The sequence below is a fragment of the Hydra vulgaris genome, chromosome 12, assembly GCF_038396675.1.
Source record: "Hydra vulgaris chromosome 12, alternate assembly HydraT2T_AEP".
Classification (NCBI taxonomy): Eukaryota; Metazoa; Cnidaria; class Hydrozoa; order Anthoathecata; family Hydridae; genus Hydra; species Hydra vulgaris.
Window position 1 is genome coordinate 21,597,501 of NC_088931.1, and position 24,345 is coordinate 21,621,845.

The 24,345-nt window shown below is 26.8% G+C and overlaps 1 protein-coding gene across 3 annotated transcripts; it reads right to left on the bottom strand.

The window, feature by feature from the left end:
* Positions 1–11,495: 11,495 nt before the first annotated feature.
* On the bottom strand, positions 11,496–23,029 carry LOC100214093 (arfaptin-2). Of its 3 annotated transcripts, none has more exons than XM_065812545.1 (3): positions 22,795–23,029; positions 19,898–20,619; positions 11,496–11,832 (listed from the first exon to the last, which is right to left on the bottom strand). In XM_065812545.1, the coding sequence occupies exons 1-3, from the start codon at positions 22,808–22,810 to the stop codon at positions 11,680–11,682; spliced, it is 891 nt and encodes a 296-aa protein (XP_065668617.1). In that variant the 5' UTR covers positions 22,811–23,029; the 3' UTR covers positions 11,496–11,679. The 3 variants fall into 3 exon arrangements, with proteins under 3 accessions (XP_065668617.1, XP_065668616.1, XP_065668615.1); XM_065812544.1 differs by having other exon boundaries at positions 22,721–22,816; XM_065812543.1 differs by lacking the exon at positions 22,795–23,029 and adding an exon at positions 22,036–22,303.
* Between the last annotated feature and the right edge of the window lie 1,316 nt (positions 23,030–24,345).

Genomic DNA, 24,345 nt, shown 5'->3' on the forward strand with positions numbered 1-24,345 from the left:
TGATTAACTCATTCATTGTGATAGCAGATTTGAGTTAGCAATTTCATCAGGACAAACAGATGAAAATAACACAAACAGATGAAACTAACAATAGGGTATAGTATACTTTTGGCAACATTTGTTATCCTTAAAAAGTTTCCAAAATAAAAAAAAGTGTATTGATTTGAAAGCGGCATTTTAGATAGAATTGAACTTCAACTATTATAATTATCTTTTTTTTTTTTTTGGGGGGGGGGGTGCAAGAATAAAGAACTCTTAAATAAGTAACTTTAAAAAATGCAGTTAGATTCAATTTAAAAAAACTAAAATACTGGTAAAATAAAATGCTTGTTATTAAGTTTTTGTTATTATTGTTGAAAGGAAAACACTTTCCTAGTATAACTAAAATTTCTGTATAAATTTATCTGAATTATATAATTTATCTTAAATGCTATAAAAAAATACCAAAATAAAATAAAAAACAGTAATAAGTAATAAAATTCTTCAAACCAATCATTCTATAACTAAAAATCAATAGAATTATATAATAACCGGTTGAAATTTAAATCAACTAATAAAGTTATACAATGAAATAATATGGAAACTTATTTAAATTTAATTTATTTTATTATGTTTAAATAATAAACTTTATATATCTATTTCATTTTATTGCATCACATGTTTGTTTTTCTCACAAGTTTGTATGAAAAAAACATTCACTTACTTTTGTTTAAATAATTGTTATTGTTGTAGCTGTAACAAATACACACAGCAATCTTGGACAGCTAATAACAAGTTTGTACTTACATCTTGCAGTAATGTATTAGATTACATAAGGTTACCTTTTATGAATTAGATCCAGATCATTAACAGTAACATTCTTAGTTCTTAAACCAAAAAGAACATGTGCACATGGCATTGCGAACCCTGATACAGGATCACAGGCACAAGTCCAGTCAATTATGTTAAAAAAAAGTTGATTGATAATGGATTATCATTAATGAACTTTCATCCTAAAACACCACAAAATAATTAGATTATATACAAGTTGTAACAAAATTATACAATAAGCTGTTTCAAGAAGTAATTTTTTTGAAATATTTATATTTTTTGTGTAAATATAAGACAAACTTAACCCTATATCTGTATTATTAATAATAATACTGCATCTTTATGCTCTATATCTTATACACTCTGAACGCATGCAGTGTATAACTTTTCCTTAATCTTTAATGATACACCTCTTGCTGATAGTTTGAAATAAAAGTTGGTAATCATTAGGGTTCAGTGCTCAGTCTATTGCTTTTTATTATTATCTAGGAAGGTTATTATCGCGTTTAATACAATTTTGTAATAAATTTTAAAGTAAAGGTGAAAATAACATTAGAACAATGTTACTATTCTAAACATTAAAACAATGAGATTTTGAAATGTCTGATTTTTCTAGACTTTAAATTAAACTAAATCGAAGTTTATCTCTTTGCTTTATTATATCCTTTTCTGAAATATGATTCACAGATACTTGCAAATCTTGTAATGCTGACTCAGAATCTGCAGCTGATTTGATCTTGCGTTGACTAGATTTAATTCTTAGTTCAGAGATTGTTTAACAATAGCTCCTATTCCGTAAACCACTCTTTTTCCACGCATTGCTGCAAAAAAAAGCTAGTAAATGTTTTTTGGAAATGTCTTTCAAACACAATCATTGCAGGCATAAGGTTTTTTTTTAAATTGAGAAGTGACACTTCTTTGACTCTATTAACAGCAGAAGTGTGTGCTTCTTTGACTCTACTGAGTATAGAAGTGTGCACTTCTTTTGTAAGCAACAGGTTTATAAGAGATGTAGTTGTATACAATATTCTCTTAAGCTTGTTGTGTAAAAAATATATTTTTGGTAATTATATCCATCATTGCACTTCTCTTGCTGCTAAAAATAAAGTGAAGTATTTTGATAAGGACTAAAGCATGATCAGTTGAATCAAAAGCTATGGCAAATGTTTTTAATTTCAGAGTATAATACAAATGACAAACCGAAGTTTGCTTGTTTTTCCATCATACAATTGAAACTTCATTTTCATTGTAGCTTGAACACCTCTTTGGGAAAGTCCAAGACCATGCTAAAAATGGATTTTCTCTACAAAACTAATTAAAGAACTTCAGCTTGTTTTTTTTATTTCATTGGTTAAAATTTGTTTCTAAAACTTTTTTGAACGCTTTTCATGATAATTTCTTTAAGTTAATTTATAAGTTTTCTTTTGCAGAGCACGACTTTTTTAAAATTCTTAGTTATGCTTTAGAACATTTTACGAGGATTGCCTTTTTATTTTTCTTGATACCTCTTAGATCTCTCTCTGGAAATTTTTTTCTTTCTTTCAGGACTTCGAAAAACTTGATTGGCTTGATATTCTGCACTACTTATCCCTTTGCCTTAGTTCAGCGATTCAACAGTTTTTAAACTATAATTACATCTAATGAGATTAAAAAAATTTTTTTTAGTAAAAAATTCTCAGTAAATTTCCTTTTTATTAAAGGATTTCTAACAAATCACACCTTATAACTTAGTTTCAAATTTATAATTAAACTTTTCTATCTTTAAGTTCAGTAATGTAACCTTATTTTCGCAGACATGTATGAGACAAAAAAGCACTTATATTAATTTAAAAATCCTCAAGTTTTCCTCAAGTTATATATTTAATTTTAAAGAACCTTTTTAAATAAAATTATGGCTTTATTTTGTTACAATTGTAGCAAAACATGACCTTAAGTTTCAGTCACTTTTCCAAAATAAAAAGAGAAAAAAATTGCTAACATTGAGGAAACTTAATCCCCTCAGTTCAAATATTTTCTACTCAAAACTTGTTTTAACAGAAGTTTAAAGGTTTTTTAAATATAAATAAAGAAAAAAAAGTTTTATAAAAAACAATTTTTCAAAATTTATACTAAATTTATCTCTTTCATCCTGGAAATAGCCATATATATGTAGGGTTTAATATGACAATAACAATGATAACTATAATAATAATAATAATAATTTAATGCGTTTAAAAGATCCCAGCGTCCCAGAGTAAATATCTTATTTAAGTTTTGCAATGTGCTCTTCTACGTAAAATGCAGGAGGCTGGTCTTACATTGTATTAGGCTTACCTGCAGCCATATATAGCATCAATGGGAATGCAAAACATCTGGGAACTTTCTTTTACTTTTTTATTGTAATGATCAACTTTTTCTTTAGAATCAACTTTCACAGGGTGAAAATTTCATAAGCAGTATTCAATTACAGACATTTCTGCATCATCGAAATCTTTGAAACTTTTTGTTAAAGTATCTTCCATTGTTATAAAATGCCAACTATGAAAACGACAGTAAATTTATTGTAAATATTCAAAAAATAGTTTTTACGGCATTCTTGACATATATTTGTTTCACTTGTTATAATTTTTTTATTGGAAATTAATTTTTGTGGTAAGCAAGGATGCTTCTTTTTTTCTCTTCCTGTTAGTTGGTTTATAACAGCCCAAGCCCTTTTTATATCGAATTTATCCTTATCAAGCTGATTTGAAAATTATCTTATTTTTGCTTCTTTTATATTATGTTGAAAAAACTTTTTATAATTTTTGTAGATTTTTTCATCATCTTTATTTTTTGATTTTAAAAGTTTTACGTAAATTTTTTGTTTTCTTTTTGATGCTTTAATTAAAGTCATTGTCATCCATGGATTCTTATATCCTTTGTTTTTTATTTCTGTAGTTATTTTTGGGCATATATTATCAAAGATATTTTGAAATGTGTTTGAGAAATTATCAAACGCAACATTAGGATCTGTTGATAAATAAACGTTGTCCCATTGTTCTATTTGGAGTTATTTTTTTAAATTATCCAGGTTTTTTATGGAAAGATTTCTGTAAGTCACAAAGATTTTTTTATTGTCAGTATTAGATAGTACTTCGCGTGCTATATGGAAAACCGGAAAATGATCAGAAAAGTCTGCAATAAAAAGGCCTAATTCAAATTTAGTATTTAGGGAACTGCTTGTTAAAATATTGTCAATAACAGAAGATGATTGGTTAGTAATGCGTGTGGGTTTAAATATGGTGGGTATTACATTAAATTCAAATAGTAAATTGAAAAAGTTTTTTATGTTTGCAAACTTTTCATAACATAATGCGTCCATATTTGTATCTCCCGCGAAAAAAGGTGATATTAATTTTGTTAAATTAGCTTCATTGTTATGCACTGTTTTAGATATATTCATTGTTAATATAATCCTTAATAAAAACCTTAATTTAGTACGTAATATAATAATTAAAACGTAAATAAATAAATTACTTGCTTTTAACACCCTCGTTCTTGCTTTTTATTTCTCTTACCACTAATGGATTATATATGACTTTTGCGTATTTTCCGTTACCACGATGTATTTTTGCTTGGACAAAAAGCTCTTTACGAATTCGCATTGTTTCGTCACTATAGTCTTCGTTAATAGATATATTTTTTCCCTTGAGTTTACGAGCGTTAGATAAGATGTTTTCCTTGTCCTGCCATTTAAATTCTCGGCTTGCCATTAAATTTACCGTCACGATGTGCTCTTTCTATAACAACTGGATCCGCAATTTCAAGGTTTTCCTTAAATAGTAGGGTTACTTTTTTTAAAATATCAATTAAAGTTTCGTTATTTGCTTCTTTGATTCCGACAATTCTCAGATTGTTGCGTCGGTTTCGATCCTCAAGATCGACTGTAATTTAATTGTAATTTAAATGTAAATTAATTATAAAATAGTATTATTTTATTTTAGCAAAAATAAATTAATGTGAAACTAGAAAGTTGTTTTTATTAAATATTAAGACAAAACAGTGCGCTTTTGATTTCAAATATTGTCAATATTGAAGGAAGAGCAAGTAAAAATATCTCCAAAACGTTCAAATTAACCCCGGTTTACGGTACTTAGAAATTTTTAATAAAAAGTTTTATTAATTATTAAGTTTTAAATTTAAAATTTATAGACATGCTCCACAAGCGTCTGTCATTTCACTTATTTATTGAAAACTTCAATCCCTACCTAATTGGAAAAAAATTATAGAAACAAATTATTATTTTACTAGTTTACTAGTTTTCTATTAACACTTTTACATAAATAAAGTTTCATATAAAAGTTAAGCAACAAAGTCTTATATTAATTAATACCTTTACTGAAGCAATTGCTAGATATAATACCAGTGAAAAAAGTCTGGATAAAATTCTTTAAAAATCTAAATCAAAAACTGAGTATTATTAAAAAAGAAATTTGTCAAAAAACTATTTAATTACAAATAAAAATAAAAATGGGCTTGTTACGATCATAAAAACAGTCACTTACAAGAGTGTATGTCATGTTGCAAAAAACAATAAACATTTTAACAAACCTTTAAATAAAATGAGTTTCTTTGTTGTTCTTGGTTGGTTCTTTACAAAACTGCGCTCCTAATTGTGAAATAGAATTAAAATTAGCATCAGCACCATCGAAAGTAATGCTACGAACATCAATGTCAAAAAAGAAAGATCATGATGTTTTCATTTTATTGCAAAAGATCGGTGCCTTTTATTATCCCGTACTGATCTCCATTAAGACACTAACTTAACAAACATAAAAACAAAAGTTTCTGTAGCTATGGTATCCATATATACATAAATATGGTAACACAAGCTCCAAAATCTTTGCCATAATCTACAATATTTTTTTCTCGTGGTTTTATCAAATAATACACTTGATTTTATTTTCATAACATCTATTAGCAACGTACAATACTTGTAGTTGCTATGGGATTTTGATTTCTCTAGTAAAAAAAAAAGTTGAGTAATTGATAAAAATTATAATCAGTAGGTTAAAAATGATGGAGTAAATTGCTCACGTTTTAATGCAAATCTCCACTTTTTGCATAATTCTTGGAAACCTATGAACTGGAAACCTATGGAAGGATATGTTACTTTGTAATATGTATCTATAACAGCAACAATACGCAGCACAAAAATTCAAAATTTTATAGTTGAAAATCTTTAAAATATCATGTCACTAAATAAGTTTTTTGCCCGGATTAGAAATGGCTTCCACAAAATTACATAATAACAATCCGGCTTCATTTTTCGGATCAAAGTATATTTAATATATCGTTGTTTAAACAACGATATATTAAATATACTTTGATCCGAAAAATGAAGCCGGATTGTTATTATGTAATTTTGTGGAAGCCATTTCTAATCCGGGCAAAAAACTTATTTAGTGACATGATATTTTAATAGTTCCTACATAAAAGATATGCGATTTTTTCATAAAATAGCATATCTTTTATGCATATCGTTGTTTAATAGTTCCTGCATAAAAGATATGCTATTTTACTAAAATGCCTTCAACTATATTGAAGGCATTTTAGTAAAAAATATAGCAAGTTTAAAATAAGTAAACCTTTTAAAATAATATCTGGGTAATTATCATATGACCTATTTAAATAATAAAGTTTTACAATAAATTTTTAAAAGACAAAGCAGCAAAAAATTGCAGCCGTGGCGCAGTGGAAGCGCACTTGCCTCAGAAAAAAAAATTTTCATCGAATATTTATTCTAGAACTAAAGTCCATGTCTATAGAAAAGTCTGTAAAAATCTTTAAGAATATTTTTATACTTTTTATTTAAGAACATTTTTACTTTTAAAAATATTTTTAAGTACTGAACTATATTTTTGGAAATACTTCATTGAGAACTATGGTTCTAATGAAGAGGATTTTACCTTCCTCGATTTGATTTCTCCAAAGTTATTATTTTATTTACTCTATTCTTTCTGCCTTTTATTACCGAGGATCAGCCTTGGCCTAGTCCTTTTATTACCGAGGATCAGCCTTGGCCTAGTCCTTTTATTACCGAGGATCAGCCTTGGCTAGTCCTTTTACATTAGCAAAATCTGCATTAGCAGCAAAAGATATTTTACTGCCTCATAGCTCACATTAAAGTTATTTAGCGCTGGTGGCTAAGTGCGCATCCGAATCTTTGCATTGTTTAAAATGCATGAGAAAATTTCTAGATATGTACTGTCTAAGTTTCCCGTGCAACAGAAATTATTGTTTCTGATAATATAAAAACAAGTAGATGGAGTATCAAATACTGTTTTAACAATAAAATGAAAAAAAGTTCCAAATCGAAACAAATTTAGCTGGAAAATTATGTCAATGTGACAAAGCACTTAAATCTTTCTACATTTCTATAACCATGAAGTCTAATGTATTAAATGGCAAAAAGTACTGTGGAAAAAACGTTGAATTTTTTGGCAATGACGTGTTGGGTTAGTTGAACAAATTTTTTATCAGCATAACATCAGCATAAGTATTATAGAGGTTTCTAAAGGTATGTAGAGGTAGTGAATTTCTAAAGGTATGTAGAGGTAGTGAGTTTCTAAAGGTATGAGTATATTGAATAGCAAAAAGAAAAAGATTATTTAAATCTTCACTTGATAATCTTGCCATTTGTTGAATTGGTGAAAAAACTTTAGAGAACTCAAGGCATATTTTGAACTTTGTCTTGAAAGTGTTGCTTCAGCATAGCAGCGGACATGAAACTTGCAAACGTTTTTTGTTGGATCAGGTTTAGCTGGATCAACATATTCTTGTTTTGGTGTAACCTATTAAAGTTTCGTTTTTTGAAATCATTTGATATTTTTATCTATTATTTTTTAATCATTTAATAACCATTCTAGTCAAAACATCTCTTTCAAAGCTACCAACTGATCTCACAAAGTAAAAAGTTCGTTTAAAAATTTCAAAATTGTATTTGAAAGAAGAAAGATTACTTCTAAATTTAAATTACAAAGCAGCCCTCGCGAACGCTCACTTCAGAATCAAGAAATCCAATTTTCAATGCCATACTTGTAACTACATATCGGTAAGAAAAACAACGTGAACTTTTTATCTAAATCAACGCGGCAATGTATCAAAACCGTTATGTCTTCTTGAAACATAAAAACATTCAATGCATTCAAAAAAAAACATTCAATGCAGTCAGGCAGACATTCTTAGTGTTGTGCAATTTATGGACGATCCCTAAAATCATCAATGGAGTATCGATAATATTCTAACAAATGGTTCTTTAAACCATGTTAACGTTTAATTATATAAGAGATCTTCAAAAAATTGTATGGGAATAATGTCGATAAATAAAAAAGTAATTTTTAGATCATACTTGCTTTTAGGCTTTATTGCACATAAACTTTGAAAAGATATAGAAGTTAAGTTTATCTTACATTTAAATATAAGGCAAAGAACATTAAAAACATTTAATTGGTGTTTATTAAGAATATTCATTTCGAATAAAAGAGCATAACGATCTTCAAAGTTGCTAAATGCTTTTGTTAAACGTGCTAAATGTTTTTGTTGGCAATAAAGAGGATCTAATTTTTTATCCATATTTGCATAGTTTACATAGCATTGGGTATGTGAGTAATAAATTTGAATTAATGCATGTCTATTTACAAAAGTTCTTGCTTTGTATAATATTGGAATACTTTTTGAAAATTTGTTGCACAAGATTTTAATATGATTTTTCCAGATGAGATTTTCATAAATAAGAACACCAAGAAAATAATAACTTTTGATTGTTATATTTGAATATCATCATATATATTAGAGGCATACCATTTGGCCCATTTAGTTATTTTATGTTCATTGATAGCTTATTTGACTTGAACCATTTTAAAACTTTAACAAGCTCCATGTTCATGTCATTAAATAGTGTTATGATATTATTACAAGACAGATAAAAGTTTGTGTCATCAACAAATGTTACTGCTTTTAAATATGACGTATTATAAAAATCATTAATATAAATGAGAAAATAAAGCGGTTTAATTATAGACCCTTTTTTGGGGACACCACTTGGTATATCTAGTAAATTTGTAGAGGAGGATACAACAATTTGCAAATACTGTTTACGATTGGTTCAATAGCATTTTATTAATGATAGAAAATTACCACAGACTTCATAATTTTTAAGTAAGAATTTCATAATCTATCGTATAAAAGGCTTTGATAGATCAATGAAAACTCCAAGAGTAAATTGTGATTTCTCAAACGAATCTGCAAAATTTCTAGTTAGATAAAGAACTAGGTGTTCAGTGGAATTATTTTTTTTAAATCCAAATTGACTTGTATTTACTATTTAATTTATAAAAAGATGATCATAAATCTTATTGTAAAGGATCCTTTCAAAAATCTTTTAAAAACTAGGAAGTACAGAAACAAAATTTGTTATACTTTATAATTCTATCCCCCTCCCCCCTTTTAAGCATTAGTACAACTTTAGCAATCTTTAGTTGAACACGAAGTATTCATAATAAAGAGCATATTTTTTTATGGTAAATGGTTTTTTTTAAGAAAAAATGGAAAAAGTCAATTTTGCAAAAAAGTGACATAAGCACTTCTTTTATCAAGCCACAGAACTAACAATATTTCTAACATATATGTTTATCTGGCTAGGGATTAAAACTGTATAAAGTGTCTGGCTAATAAAGAAACATCTTTTAATAGTTACCCAAGTGTTTTTAACATGTATAAACTTTTATACTATAACTTAAGCATATTTACAATTTTTCGAATTTTTAAGGTGTCTCGCGAGAGGTTGCAACTATGTTAAGTATTTGGCATTAGATGTTAAGTATTTGGCATTAGATGTTCATTTTTAATGTATGTTCTATGTGCTTTAATCTATGTGTTTCAATTTATATCTTTGCTTATTATTACTTACATTATATTTAAAAATTGGTGTCAATCCCTTGAACAGATTTCTGTATGAGTGACACCGTCCTAATAAATCATTAACTTATTATTATTAATAATTTTATGCTTATAACTACCATTATAATATTTATTATTATTTTTTCATTGTAATTATTGTAAACATACTTATTATTACTATTACTATAATTTGTGTTAATTTTGTTATTATTATCTATTAATATTATTTTATATTATAGTTAATATTATTATTTTTATTATTATTAACAAATTGGTAAAAATGATTTAAGAAAAATAAATATCAAAACTGCGTTGTGTTTTAACAACCTTTAAATTTAAGATTAATTTTAATCATTTGTTTATTTTAATCATTTCGTTGATAAAAATAGTTCGTATTAATCGTTTGGTATCAAAACTGCAGAATTTTGTCATTCTTTTTTTGAACGTTGGTAAATCTAATATTTTTCATAAAAACTATTTAGTGTTTCGATCCTAGGCGATCTACGTACTTTTTCCAGTCTATTAATATCTTTAATACAATATGGGCTCCATAACGATACTGCATATTCAAGCTGTGAATAATGAATTGTATAAAACTTCAATATGGCAACATCGAGATATTTAAATGCATGTTTTATGAAACTCAGTGTCTGATTAGCTTTACTTGCATTACTAATAGCATGATTTTTCAATTTGAAGTCATTTGATAGTATAACGCCTCAAACATATTCCATTTCTGATTTTTGCAAAATATGATCTTTTAATTTGGAATTAAATTGAGGAATCAATTTATGACTATGCATAACTTTGCTCTTATCTTCATTGAACTCAATCGACCACTTATTTGATCAGTCTAACAAATATTTAAGTCTTCTTGAAGAGCATTGTCTTTACTTTTATTAATAGTTGCTGACATAATTTTTGTACCACCTGAAAGTCCTAATTTATTTAGTATGTTTCTCTTTAAGTTATTTATATAAATTACAAATAGGAGTGAACCAGAATTGAACCCTGAGATACTCCATTAATAACTTCATCCCAACTTGAAATAAACCCAGAATAACTCTTTGTTTTCTATTACTAAGGAATGTTATACACGTTTGAAGAATATGAGTGGAATCATAAAGCTAGCAAAATAATTTAAATAAAGAAACGGAATCGGAATTCGGTTCAAAAAATTATTACATTGATATTAATAGTTATTATTATAAAAAAGCCCCAAAATTGATGTTATTAATAGCTTCAACTTCTCTTGTATATATAAAATTGATGTTATTAATAGCTTCAACTTCTCTTGTATATATAAAATTGATATTATTAATAGCTTCAACTTCTCTTGTATATATAAAATTGATACTATTAATAGCTTCAACTTTTTTTGTATATATAAAATTGATGTTATTAATAGCTTCAACTTCTCTTGTATATATAAAATTGATGTTATTAATAGCTTCAACTTCTCTTGTAATAAAATCAAAAGTTTCAAACAAATTTAAACAATTTTTACTATTAACAAAACCACGTTGTTTATTTGCAATTGATTTATTTTTTACTTTTCGGTGTTGTGCTGATGTCGGGTTGGAGCTTATTAATCAAACTTAACAATATTCATATATATATATATATATATATATATATATATATATATATATATATATATATATATATATATATATATATATATATATATATATATATATATATATATATATATATATATATATATATATATATATATATATACACACACTGATTAACAACAAAAATTATAATGTTATAATTTATCAACTCAAGGTAAGTGAAATCCAAACCATTTAAATAATTTTACCATTTACAATAGCAAGCCAATTAGAAAAAGTTAAAAGTAGCATCATAAAAAATAAAAATACTAATTACTAAAAAAAAAAAATTTATAAAAGATGTGGAAATATCTAAAGTTAAATTTGAAGTCTAGTGAGTTTCTAAAAAAGAGGTTCCTTCTCCTTTACTCATAACGCGAATATGAAATTCTTTCATTGTCTTTTCTAACTCTTCTTTGTTACCAGAGAAATAAGCAGCTTGGGCATTATGTAGAATTAAAAGCTGCTTTCGCATGACCTTCACCTAAACAATGAATAAGATATTTTAAATATTATGTAGTATATGCACAGATATATATATATATATATATATATATATATATATATTATACATATATATATATATATATTATATATATACATATATATATATATATATATATATACATATATATATATATATATATATATATATATATATATAAACAATGAATAAGATATTTTAAATATTATGTAGTATATGCACAGATATATATATATATATATATATATATATATATATATATATATATATATATATATATATATTATATATATATATATATATATATATATATATATATATATTTTTCTTAAAAACTTTTAATTAAATAAAAGCAAACTTAAACAGTCTTTAAATATCATGCTCTAATTCTAGTTTCTAGCTTTATTTGTTGCTTTCTAGCCATCCTTATACATTTCTAGCCATCCTTATATATTTCAAGCCATCCTTATATATTACTAGCAATCCTTATATATTTCTAGCAATCCAAATATATGGCCTAAATATCTTCTATCAGTCAGAAATCTGGTATATTTGATTACAATCACTACACTTTAGACTGCTACATCTTGTCCACAGTGAGAAGCTAAGATATGTATACCCAACTAAGATATATATACTTTACCAGATTTTTTTTGATATCTCGCTTAAATATACAGATTAATAGCACTTTGACTAGATCTTATAGTATAAAATATATAGATATAGAATATATAGATATATAATATATAGATTTAGAATATATAGATATACAATGTATAGATATATAATATATAGATATAGAATATATAGATATATAATATTGCTTCTTTGACAGCAAGTTGTGAACATAGTTTTTCTTTTGTGAACTTACAAATAAATATTATGTAAACTAAATTAAATGATGACACACTAGAAGATATGCAAATTAAGCTTGATGGCCTGTGAATTGAAGACTTTTTGCACCCAAAACATATAAAAATTGGATATAGAATAGATTTAGAATATAGATTTAGGATATGGAATAGATCAGAAGAATAGATTTAAAATTTCTTTTCAATTTCACATTTAAAAAACAAACAAAAAACCAGCAGTTCGCATCATACTTTAAAATTTCATTGCACAAATAGGAAGCAAATTTTTTGATTGTGCTAATATTTTTTGATTGTGCTAATATTTTTTTCTGACTTATCAAAATATACAGTTTTTTTTTGCTAATAACATTTACAACATATTTTCTGACTTCAAAAATAGTAAAAAAAAGTTTAATTAGTGAAGCTATTATTCATTAATTAGACGCTTGTCAGTAAATAATGATATGAGCATCAACAACCATACTAAAAAAACAGATTTGTTGAGTCCCTAGATATATAAAATACTAGATACAGCACAGGCAGGGATGATTGAAGTTGGGCAAATTTTGCTATGATGACGTAGAGTATGGCGGAAAAATACAGTTTAATCAGCATATTCACTGCACACACATTAAAATTTTAGGCTCAGTTAAACAAATTAAATTTAATTTGATTTTAAACTAAAAGATTTTTACATGAAAAAAATTTTTTTTTTAAATATTCTGCAATGCAAACAATGATAATGAGTTAATTCAAAAACTTGTATATGGTTGTATATTGTAAGATTTATATTTGAGTTTTTAGCAAACAAATGTTGAATAAAAAATATGCATCTATATTTATGTGTATATACATATTTATTTATGTATATATACATATTTATCTATAACAAATATCAGAGCCATGGTTAGGCTAATCCACACATTGGGGTGAAGGCAGCAAATTTAGGTGGAGGGGGCCTCTGAATAACTAGCTATTGCACTGATATACATATATACTTATGTACTATATAATTAAAGATTTTATATTAGTTTTTAAATGGTTAATTTGTGTATTTTGTTAATATGTACTATTTTGTCTTTGCAATAAATGTTTTTATAAATAAAATAAATTTTTTCTTTTCTTACAGATTTTGATTATTTTTAACAATGCTCTAGAAAAAACATCAACAACAGGAAAATTGGTTTGCAGTGTTAATTTTTATTGAATTTAAATCTTTTATCATTCTATTATTTATTTTTTAAAATGGTAATTTTGTGCTTTTGGATGTACAGAGATCTGAAGTAATTTTTATAGGCAAGAATACAGTACCTATTTATATATATATATATACATATATATATATACATATATATATATATATATATATATATATATATATATATATATATATATATATATATATATATACATATACATATACATAAATATACATATACATATATATATATACATATACATATATATATATATATATATATATATATATATATATATATATATATATATATATATATATACACTGGCTAGAAAAAAAAAGTGAACAGCGACTGCTTACGCATAAAATGAAAGAGCTCTGGACAGAAACTCATACAAGCTTGTTTATTTTTGTTCGTACTATCAAAGAATTTACGTTTATCTTTCAAAGAAAACATGAATAAACTTCTAAACATTAGATATGAATACAGTGAACGTTGTCAGCAAAATCTGTAGTTGATATTAGAGCGTGGGTGAAATAGGACGTATTATCGCTATATTATTATTATAAAAAATAAAAGGAAAAAAATGTCTCCAAATAAAAGGTAATTTTTTTTATTTTGGTTATTATTTATGCCTCTAACTTATTTAAAATGGGTGAAATAGGACGTATTATCGCTATATTATTATTATAAAAAATAAAAGGAAAAAAATGTCTCCAAATAAAAGGTAATTTTTTTATTTTTTTATTTTGGTTATTATTTATGCCTCTAACTTATTTAAAATGGGTGAAATAGGACGTATTATCGCTATATTATTATTATAAAAAATAAAAGGAAAAAAATGTCTCCAAATAAAAGGTAATTTTTTTTATTTTGGTTATTATTTATGCCTCTAACTTATTTAAAATGGGTGAAATAGGACATATTATCGCTATATTATTATTATAAAAAAATAAAAGGAAAAAAATGTCTCCAAATAAAAGGTATTTTTTTATTTTATTTTGGTTATTATTTATGCCTAACTTATTTAAAATGAAAAATCCCCTTTAATTTTGATGTATTGGATTCTTATGAAAAAAAAATATTCATTTAGAATACATAGTTTATCATTAAATAAATATTTTCTTTATATATTACTCTAAAAATATTATCATTTTTTTTTCACAGAGGACCTCATTTAACAATGGAACAAAAAGGAATCATTGTTGGAATGAGTGCGTCCGGTAAATTGATACGCCAAATTATTCAAATTATGGAAGCTCAAGGTGTAAACATTAGTGTGGTGGAGTTCACAAGATACTTTCACGTCAGAAAAACAATAAAACAACAGCTAAAAAAAAGGTTCTGGCAGACCAAGAAAAATGACGGAAAGAGATTATCACAAGTTAAAATTGAATGTTTTAAAAAATCGAAAAACCACTATGACGCATATTGCAGAAACTTTTACGTGTTCTGATGATAAAAAGGTTAGCCGATGGACAATTTCGAGGCATCTTAAAGATCAGGGGTTCAAAATACACCCATGTAAAAAAGTACCTCTTCTTACAGCACGCCATAAAAAGGCAAGGTTAGCTTGGGTAAAATATAATAAAAACACAGACCGGACAAAAATATTATGGTCAGATGAATCACGATTTTGTTTGCATTCAGATCGTCCACAGATGTGCATTAGACGTAAGAACGAACAATTAAATCCAGATTGTATTCACCAAACGGTAAAGGATAATCTTGGAATTATGGTTTGGGGTTGTTGTTCTGCCAAAGGTGTGGGCAGATTGCATAGAGTCGAAGAAGGATTACAAATAAATTCCAAAGAATACATTAGTAATCTACAAAAATCTTTGCTGCCCACACTGGAAGAATTAGAAGAGGATGAAATTAAATTTCAACATGACAATGCTCCTTGCCATACGTCTAAACAAGTTAAAAAATGGCTAAAGGATAAAAATATTTTCCTTTTTGAAAATTGGCCTGCCCAAAGTCCAGACCTTAATCCCATTGAAAATTTGTGGGACTATATGGATAAAGAGGTCCATAAAAATAATATTTCATCTTTGGATGATCTTTGGGCAGCCATAAAACAAGTTTGGGTTACGATACCTGACCGTTTGATAGCAAATTTAATTGATTCGATGCCGCATCGATTAAATGAAGTGACGAAAAATGGTGGTGGCCACGCAAAATATATATTTTTTTTTTCAAAATGAGTCGTATATATGTGTATGTATATGTATTTAACATAAGCGATATGTTATTTTTTATGTATTATATTTTTAATTGATTAATAATACATAATTTACTGAAAAATTGTACTGTTCACTTTTTTTTGCTCGCCAATGTATATATATAATGATAAAATATAGTACCTATATAGTTTAAACATTTTGTTTTTAAAGATTCAATAGAAATTTATTTTAAAAGTTATCTCTTCAGTAAGTTTTATTTGTTCAGCAAAGGTAATAAGTACTAAAAAATTGTAGATTTTGTTTCAGACAATCTGCCAACTGTCAACAAGAGTTGTTATTTGTATCAAATCATTTATATTTTTGATAAATAACTTACTATTTATTTATTATATATTTTTCTCATATATTATTATTTATTATTACTAATATTATATATTAGGGATCGTCCATAAATCACACAACACTAAATTTATCTAAAAAACAGAAGTAGGAGATCTTAAGCACTTTTACGTGGTGATTTTCATTAAACTTAATGTACTACTTTGATCTTTCATATTTCTTAAGATTTTGCAAGGGAAAACATTTTATCTTTTTTGTTTTGTTTATAAGTGAAACTTAGTGTTGCATTATTCATGGATGGCCTTTTTTATAAATATTATTTATTATTATATATTTTTAAAATTATGTTATTATTATATATTTTTTGTATTATATTAATTGCAAAAAAATAAAAATAAAAAACATGATTATGTCAAACATTGACACTTGTCTTCCTTATCCAGACACTCTGAGAAAATAGTATAGTATTAATGTGCAGCAAGGCTTTACTTATGAAGCTTTCTAAATTTAATCAGATGGAAAAATGGAAACAGAATGGGATGGACATAAACCATGATTCTTTTTGATTTATTGTAAGTTATTGTTAATGGACATTAACAATAACTAACAATAAATCAAAATCAAAATAGCATGCTTTTTTACAATACTTTTTTTATCATTTTCATATATTTAGTCCTTACCAGTTTTGTTCATATTAAGTAAAAAACTGAATAACAATTACCTTGATCCAAGAAATTAAATTATGTCAATATATGATATTGTTATTTTGTATAATAAATATTATATAAGCTCATATAATAAATTTTCTTCAAACTTATTAATAAAGATTAACTATCTTTAAAAGTAATATGCCATGTAAATATATGACAGGGCTCCAATCTGGTGATCACGAATTGCAAGATCTGGAAATGCTTCCAGACTTTAAACTGTCAGCTTTTTAAAAACCGTAAACTCTGTCTTGATCACTAATCTCAATAGCTGTTACTAAATAATGAATATTTATATGGAACTTAAATTGTGATATAAAATCTTATTAAAAACCATATTACTACTAATATTTTAATTCATTTTATAAATTATCAGATAAAACTATAAAAATAAAGCACAATAAAGTAGGATATAATTATCAAAAAACAACCGCTAATCACAATAGTCTAAAGGAATTTAGCAGTGATCAAATATTTTAAATAAAAGAAATTGTGAAATAAGATATAAAATACTTTCATATCTTATTTAAATCTTATTCAATATTTTTTTATAAATTTAATGCTTGTAACTCTTTTGCAGACATGAATACAAAATTAAAGACAAGGGAGTTTAAAAATATATAAAAACTAATTTAAACTTTTTATAGTAATTTTAAAACAATACAAAAAAACTTTAATGACTTATTTTGAAATACATCTTTACTATTATTATTTTTATTATCAATTACTTAATTTTTAATTTAAAACATTTAAATATTTTAATAAATAATTCCTCAAACTTTCCCCCTAAACAAAAATTGATTTTAATGTTTCATACAATGCACAAATAGCTTTAGCATCATTTTTATTGGTTGATTATTAAATTACCCTGCAATATTTTTGGACCTTTAATAACAATTTATTTGTAATAACTTTTTATTATTTATAATTACCTGGTATTTAAAAAAACAATAATTAAAATTAAGTAAATTTTGTTTGTTATTACTTTTTCATTTGTAAATTTATTGTTTTGTTTTTTCATTAAGTTTTGCATTATGATAAATTGACTGTTTGATTAAAACAGTGCTCATGGTTTTAAATAAACTGAGAATTTAATAACCAGAAATATTTGCAGATATTATAATTCATGATCACTTAATTTGAGCCTTGTATGATATAATATATATAATATAAAGCTATATGATATTGGGTTGGGGAATAAGTTCGTTTGGTTTTTTTAAAAGAGGTTTATTTAAAGGATTTACTTGTTGTTGAGCAAAGTGTTTGTATTTATTAGACAGTGCCTTTTCTGCTCTACAGAACTGTGTTATTTGTTTTTTCAAATACTTTTCCTATTTTCCACCCTTAGAAATAGAATACCCAGGTGGCAAAAATCAGCATTTTTGACACCTACTTTTCTTCGCTTTTCATCATGGTCAAAAAGCAGCTGAAGCCACTTGTGACATATGCAACATGTATGGAGAAGGTGTCATAGGTGAGCGCGCAGCACAGAAATGGTTTGCGAAGTTCAAAAACAGCAACATTGACCTTTAAGATATACCTTGCAGTGGACAACCCACAGAATTCAACGAGGAGCATCTCAAGGCACTTTTGAAGGAAGATGATCGCCAAACAAGTCGTGAATTGGCCAAAAAAATGAACTGTGATCATAAGACAATCCTCAATCGTCATCACTCAATGGAATTTGCAAAAAAGCTTGGAGCTTGGGTGCCTCACAAGCTTCATGAAGTCAACAAAGAAAATTGTCTTCAAATCGCTGCTCAATACCTTGCATGCCATCAAGCAACATGTGGCCATAAACAGCGCTTTATGTACCGAATCATCATGGGAGATGAGAAATGGTGCCTGTACATCAATATGAAACAAAGAAAGAAGTAGGTGGCCCCAGGAGACACGCCAACACTGAGAGTCAAGCACGATCTCCATCCAAAAAAGACCATGATCTGCATTTGTGGGACTGGGAAAGCATGAATCACTGGGAAATGCTTGAAAGGAAGACGACGGTCAACAAGGAGCTCTACATTGCCCAACTACGCCGCATAAATGAGACTATGCGACTGAAAGACCTGACCGACAAGGCCAAGTCATCTTGCTCCACAACAACGCCAGACCCCATGTTGCACAAGTCGTCAAAACCGCACTCCAAGAGCTCGAATGGGAGGTTCAACATCCACAGTACTCTCCAGACCTTGCGCCAACAGATTATCAACTTTTCCGCTCCTTGTTTAATCAAATGAGGGGTGTTAACTTCGACGGCAAAGAGGACCTCAAAAACTGGCTCAACAACTTCTTCGACACCAGACCGGGCAATTTTTGGTGGAGCGGCATCAACAAACTGCTCAAAAGGTGGGAGGAGGTTGTAAACAGTAACAGCGAATACATAATTGATTAATTTATTGTTATAATTATTGGTTTTTATTTAAAGAAAGTTCTTTGAAAAAAACCAAACAAACTTATTTCCCAACCCAATACATATGTCATATTACATATTGCATAAAACCATTTTGTCTCACTCTACGTCATTTTTTCGGAATTCAGAATCATTTTTTTCGGAATTCAAAAATTCAGTAGTTTAGACATGCCTATGCTGTGTCCAGTTTTTTATATATCAAAGGTCGAGCCCTATTTTACAGGACATTTTAAACTTTGATTTATTATATTAAATATTAGACAACAAAAATTTCAAAAAAATATTATTCTTTTCACCTAAAAATCCAAGAAATATTATCTAATATTTAAAAAAAAAATTATCTAATATTTACAAAAAAAAAAGGATAATGTACCTTATTCTCTTCCAAAAACTTCATTTTAATTTGTAAATTATTACGCAATGATTCAAATTTGTCTCTCTGAATGTAAAACTCTTTTCTAGCTTCTTCCGTTTTAAAAGATTGACCTTGTGCTTCATAGGCTTCCAAATCAGTGCGATATGCATCATATTCAATTCGTGCACTTTCATAATCACGAATCGTCATAATAGTATCATCAATAGTTTTTCCTGATAATGTTTGTAGATTTTCAGTAAAAAAGTTAAGTGCAGAAAGCAAGGTATCTCCACTTTTTGAAACTATTTTCTGCAGTTCTGCATTTTGATTAAATTCATCCTGAAGGTCTGGAGATTTTATGCTTAAGTCAGTTAGGGCCTCTCCTAATAACTTTTGTGTGACTAATAGATTACTAAATTGTGTAGTAAGTTGTTTTGATAGTTTTAATAAGTTAGCATAACGTAACTGTGTTTCTCTCAATGCTTGTATGTGCTTTTCCAATTCTGTATCAACAGTTCGAGCTCTTCTACCCATCTTTTCTGATACCATTTGTTTTGTGTATTTATAAGTTGAAACAGTCCATTTCTTTAAAGCATCAATTTTGGCTCCAGCCTCTATACCTTGAACAACTTGTTGGGTTCCATTTATTGAGGGCATTGCTTGTCTTGTATCAAGTTGATTAGTATATGAGTTTGTCTGGTTGTAAGATTTGTTTTTATCTGATAAACTATTAGGAGTAGCTGAAAAAAGAATAAAAAATATTATTCAATAAACAAGAAAAATAAAAATAAAAATTAAAAAAAGATGATTAAAAAAAAATTATAAGTTAAAGATTTTTATCAGATTTTTCATAAATTTCAAAATTTTGAACATTTTTTACGATTTTTTTTTAACTTTTAATGGTCACACAATAACTTGCTATTGAAGCTTAAATAAATGAAAACTATTGTCAACAAAGCTTATTGATCATACAAGATCTTTTTATAAATTTTTGATTTCAAGTGTTTCCTCACTTGTTTTTCCTGTGGTGTAACAAGCTCTCTGTTCAAATCAAAACTAAAATCCAAAAATATAATATGAAAACAATTATTTAAATCTTCTATCAACTGTTCTTTTTTATTATTAACTCTCTTATTTACAACTTATTTTAAATAATAACAAACAAAGTTTATTAACTGGGAAATATATTTCATTGGAATTATATTTCTTTGCTGGGAATGATAGATGAACAGTATAGTAGGATTATTCACACTGGTATAAATTTCATTTGTTCACTATCAATTTATTAAAAACAAAATATCTTTCAATTTTTTGTTGGTGTGTATGAAAGCTTTAAGGAATCTGCTATGATTGCAATTGCAAAAAATTTTAAACCTAAGATGTTCTAGTTTCTTCTTCTATAAAGAGAAACCTGATACTAGAACTAAAGTTAGATTACGGTGGCAGACATAAATCAACTGCACAATGTTAATACAACAGCATTATTATGGCAATGGTTTGCCCTCTTAAAACTCTCAGAAAGCTTTGTCAAACTGCAAGTTTATTTGCATACTTAAATATAAGATACTTTGAAAAAGTTTAAAAAAATAAACAACAAAAATCAAAAGATTAAAAAAAAAATTGAAAATTTTGCTTCTGCAAGGATTATATTAAGAATAACTTTAGCAATCAACTTCATGCTAATAGTTGGGAACTGATTGAAATAAATGATTTAATTGGTCAAAATTAATTAAATGTATATATACATTTATATATATATATACATTTATATATATATATATATATATATATATATATATATATATATATATATATATATATATATATATATATATATATATATATATATATATATATATATATACACACATCTGTGTCTGTGTGTGTGTGTGTGTGAGTGTGTGTGTGTGTGTGTGTGTGTGTGTGTGTGTGTGTGTGTGTGTGTGTGTGTGTGTGTGTGTGTGTGTGTGTGTGTGTGTGTGTGTGTGTGTTATAAGATAGTGTTTTCAAACAACACAACATCATATCGTTTATCAATTTAGCAATTGTTTCTTTACACAAGAAAATAACAACTAAACTTTTAAGTAATGTGATACGTGGTCATATCAAATAAATATATATATATATATATTACTACGACGAACAAAATGAAACACCTGCAGGTGAACTAATTGGTACATGGTGTTGGAATGGAGATTCATTTTCATCAGATCTGAGTTCCAATCGACCAGAACTAAATGAACGATGCGATTGTAAATCAGTTGCTTCTTTTAGCATTTCCTCAAGACTTTGAGAAGGGTCCGCGGAATCCAGAATAGCTGTTTCACGGTCGAAACCGTTGTATGAACCAGACGATGGTTTATCGCCGCCTATCTTTTGATTGAAATTACGAACATCCATCTTTTTATAAATCGGTCAAAAAGTTCAAATCCAGACTAATATTAAAGCATTTGATCAATTGATTGGTTGGTTTCTATTTTTAAAACAACTTCCGAACGTGAACTTAAAAAGAAAAATGCGGACGTGGTCGCATTTTTAAATGCCGTGGAATTTATAAAGAGCTTTTAACTCTAATTGCTCAGAAAAGCAATTTAAAATTGAAAGTTACAACAAGTTATAAGCTTTATTAAAAATTATGTTAAAGTCCTTTAATCTAAGCTTTTCACATAAGTAATTAATGAAAACAGCATGCATTAAATTATATTATTTAATTTAGCTAAATACATCTCTTATCAAAAATTTAAAATAACCAAACTATGATTCAAACATTTATGTTGCGCACCTTGAAAACTAAAATTTTAATCAAAAATATTAAAATTTTTTTAAAAAACCAGAACTTACAGTTGCATCTTACTAAAGCAGAAATAAGTGGCATAACAATTTATTTAAATGACTTAATCAAACGTAAACTTTACCTTTAGTACTGATCATTCTCGCTCTGATCTTTTTTTTATTTTGTAAACTTCCTTGAGCATACTTGGTTGCAATTCTGCATGTTTTTTTATTAGCTTCTATATTTGATGTGGTTTTTTGTTTTACGAAACTTGTTTGCTAATAGTTAATACAAATTTTCAAAAATAAACAAAAATGAAAAGAAAAAAATGTTTTAAACGTTACAACGCTAACTTTACGTAAATACAAAACGCTCTTAATATAATTTAATCCGCTTCGTTATAGATTTAAACTTTTGTTTTGTCTTTTAATAGCAGTAGAGTTGGGAGAGGTAGTTTAAAGGCCAATTTTATGTAATTTTTATCTAGATTGTTCAATAATAGTTTTTTTCAAGTTATGAAACGTGATCAATATGAACAAATACTCAGTTTTCATCTTTTCTTTTAATTAGATTTTTCAACGTCACATTATTTGAACGCTTATTGTATGAAATTTAAAATTTATCGATTTCAAATCAATACATTTTGATATATCGATAAATTTGTTATCGATTTATCGATGAATACGAATTTTGTTGAGAATAGTAAAAAAGATATATATATATATATATTATATCAACTTGATGTTCTCACGTTTGGGGCTGTTGTGGCCAAAATTTGTGAGTATTTTTATTGCCAGACTCCAATCGTCGCAATTTTTGAAAAGCATCCTTATTTGACATAAATATAAAAATTTTTGGAATTTGTTTACGTCTAGAAGTTTGCTCTCTCAAAGATCAAAAAAATACTGCATTTGCCCCTGATTTTTGAATGCCAATCAAATATTACCAGGATGAGTATCTTTAAGATAGTATCTTGGCCTAGCTTCGACATTCATTACGTTGTCCTCAAAAAAAAATTATTTTTAGAAAAAATAAACAAAGTTTTCATAACTTTACATAGAGTATTAAACTTTTAATATAACAACTTTTTTGTAATTCAATACTTAATACTTGTTTCTCCGCGCAACGGCCTTGTTCGTCAAGGTTCGTGTTTCGGAGATACAGAGTTGAGAAAGGGTTATAACCACAATTAAGTAGCCTCCTCGTCTGTAGTGGCCTTCACGGCCTTGAGGAGGTAAATTTAAAAAAAAAAAATTTTTTATAAAAATATAACTTTTTTAAGATTATAAATGTTCTAAAAAATCAAGTTAACGCTAAATCAAGTTAAGGTAAATCCAATTTTAACTTATTAAAAACCTTGATAACGTCTGACGACAAATATTTTTTTAATTTAATGGAGGCTGAATAAGTGCGAATTTCATAAGTACGAACTGACATAAGTGCAAAGCAGTAGCGAAAACAGTCATAAGTGCCAACTAGCATAAGTGCGAATTGGAATAAGTGCATTAAAAGAATTTTCAAACATTGGCATAAGTGCCAAAATACATAAATGCAAACTGTCCTAAGTGCAAATCAGTTGCAAAAACTGGCATAAATGCAAATTTTCCTAAGTGCGTCGAAAGAATTTGTAAACATTGGCATTAGTGCAAAATGGCATAAGTGCAAGCAGGTATAAGTGCGAACTGATAAACCC

What these genes read in the sequence shown, in the direction of transcription:
- LOC100214093 (XM_065812543.1), bottom strand. Translation starts at nt 22,279, where the DNA reads ATGGATGTTCGTAATTTCAATCAAAAGATAGGCGGCGATAAACCATCG. An exon ending in ACCAATTAGTTCACCTGCAG is followed by an intron (nt 20,620 to 22,035) that starts GTGTTTCATTTT and finishes TTCTTTTTTCAG; the next exon opens with CTACTCCTAATAGTTTATCA. An exon ending in AGTTTTTGGAAGAGAATAAG is followed by an intron (nt 11,833 to 19,897) that starts GTACATTATCCT and finishes TTCATTGTTTAG; the next exon opens with GTGAAGGTCATGCGAAAGCA.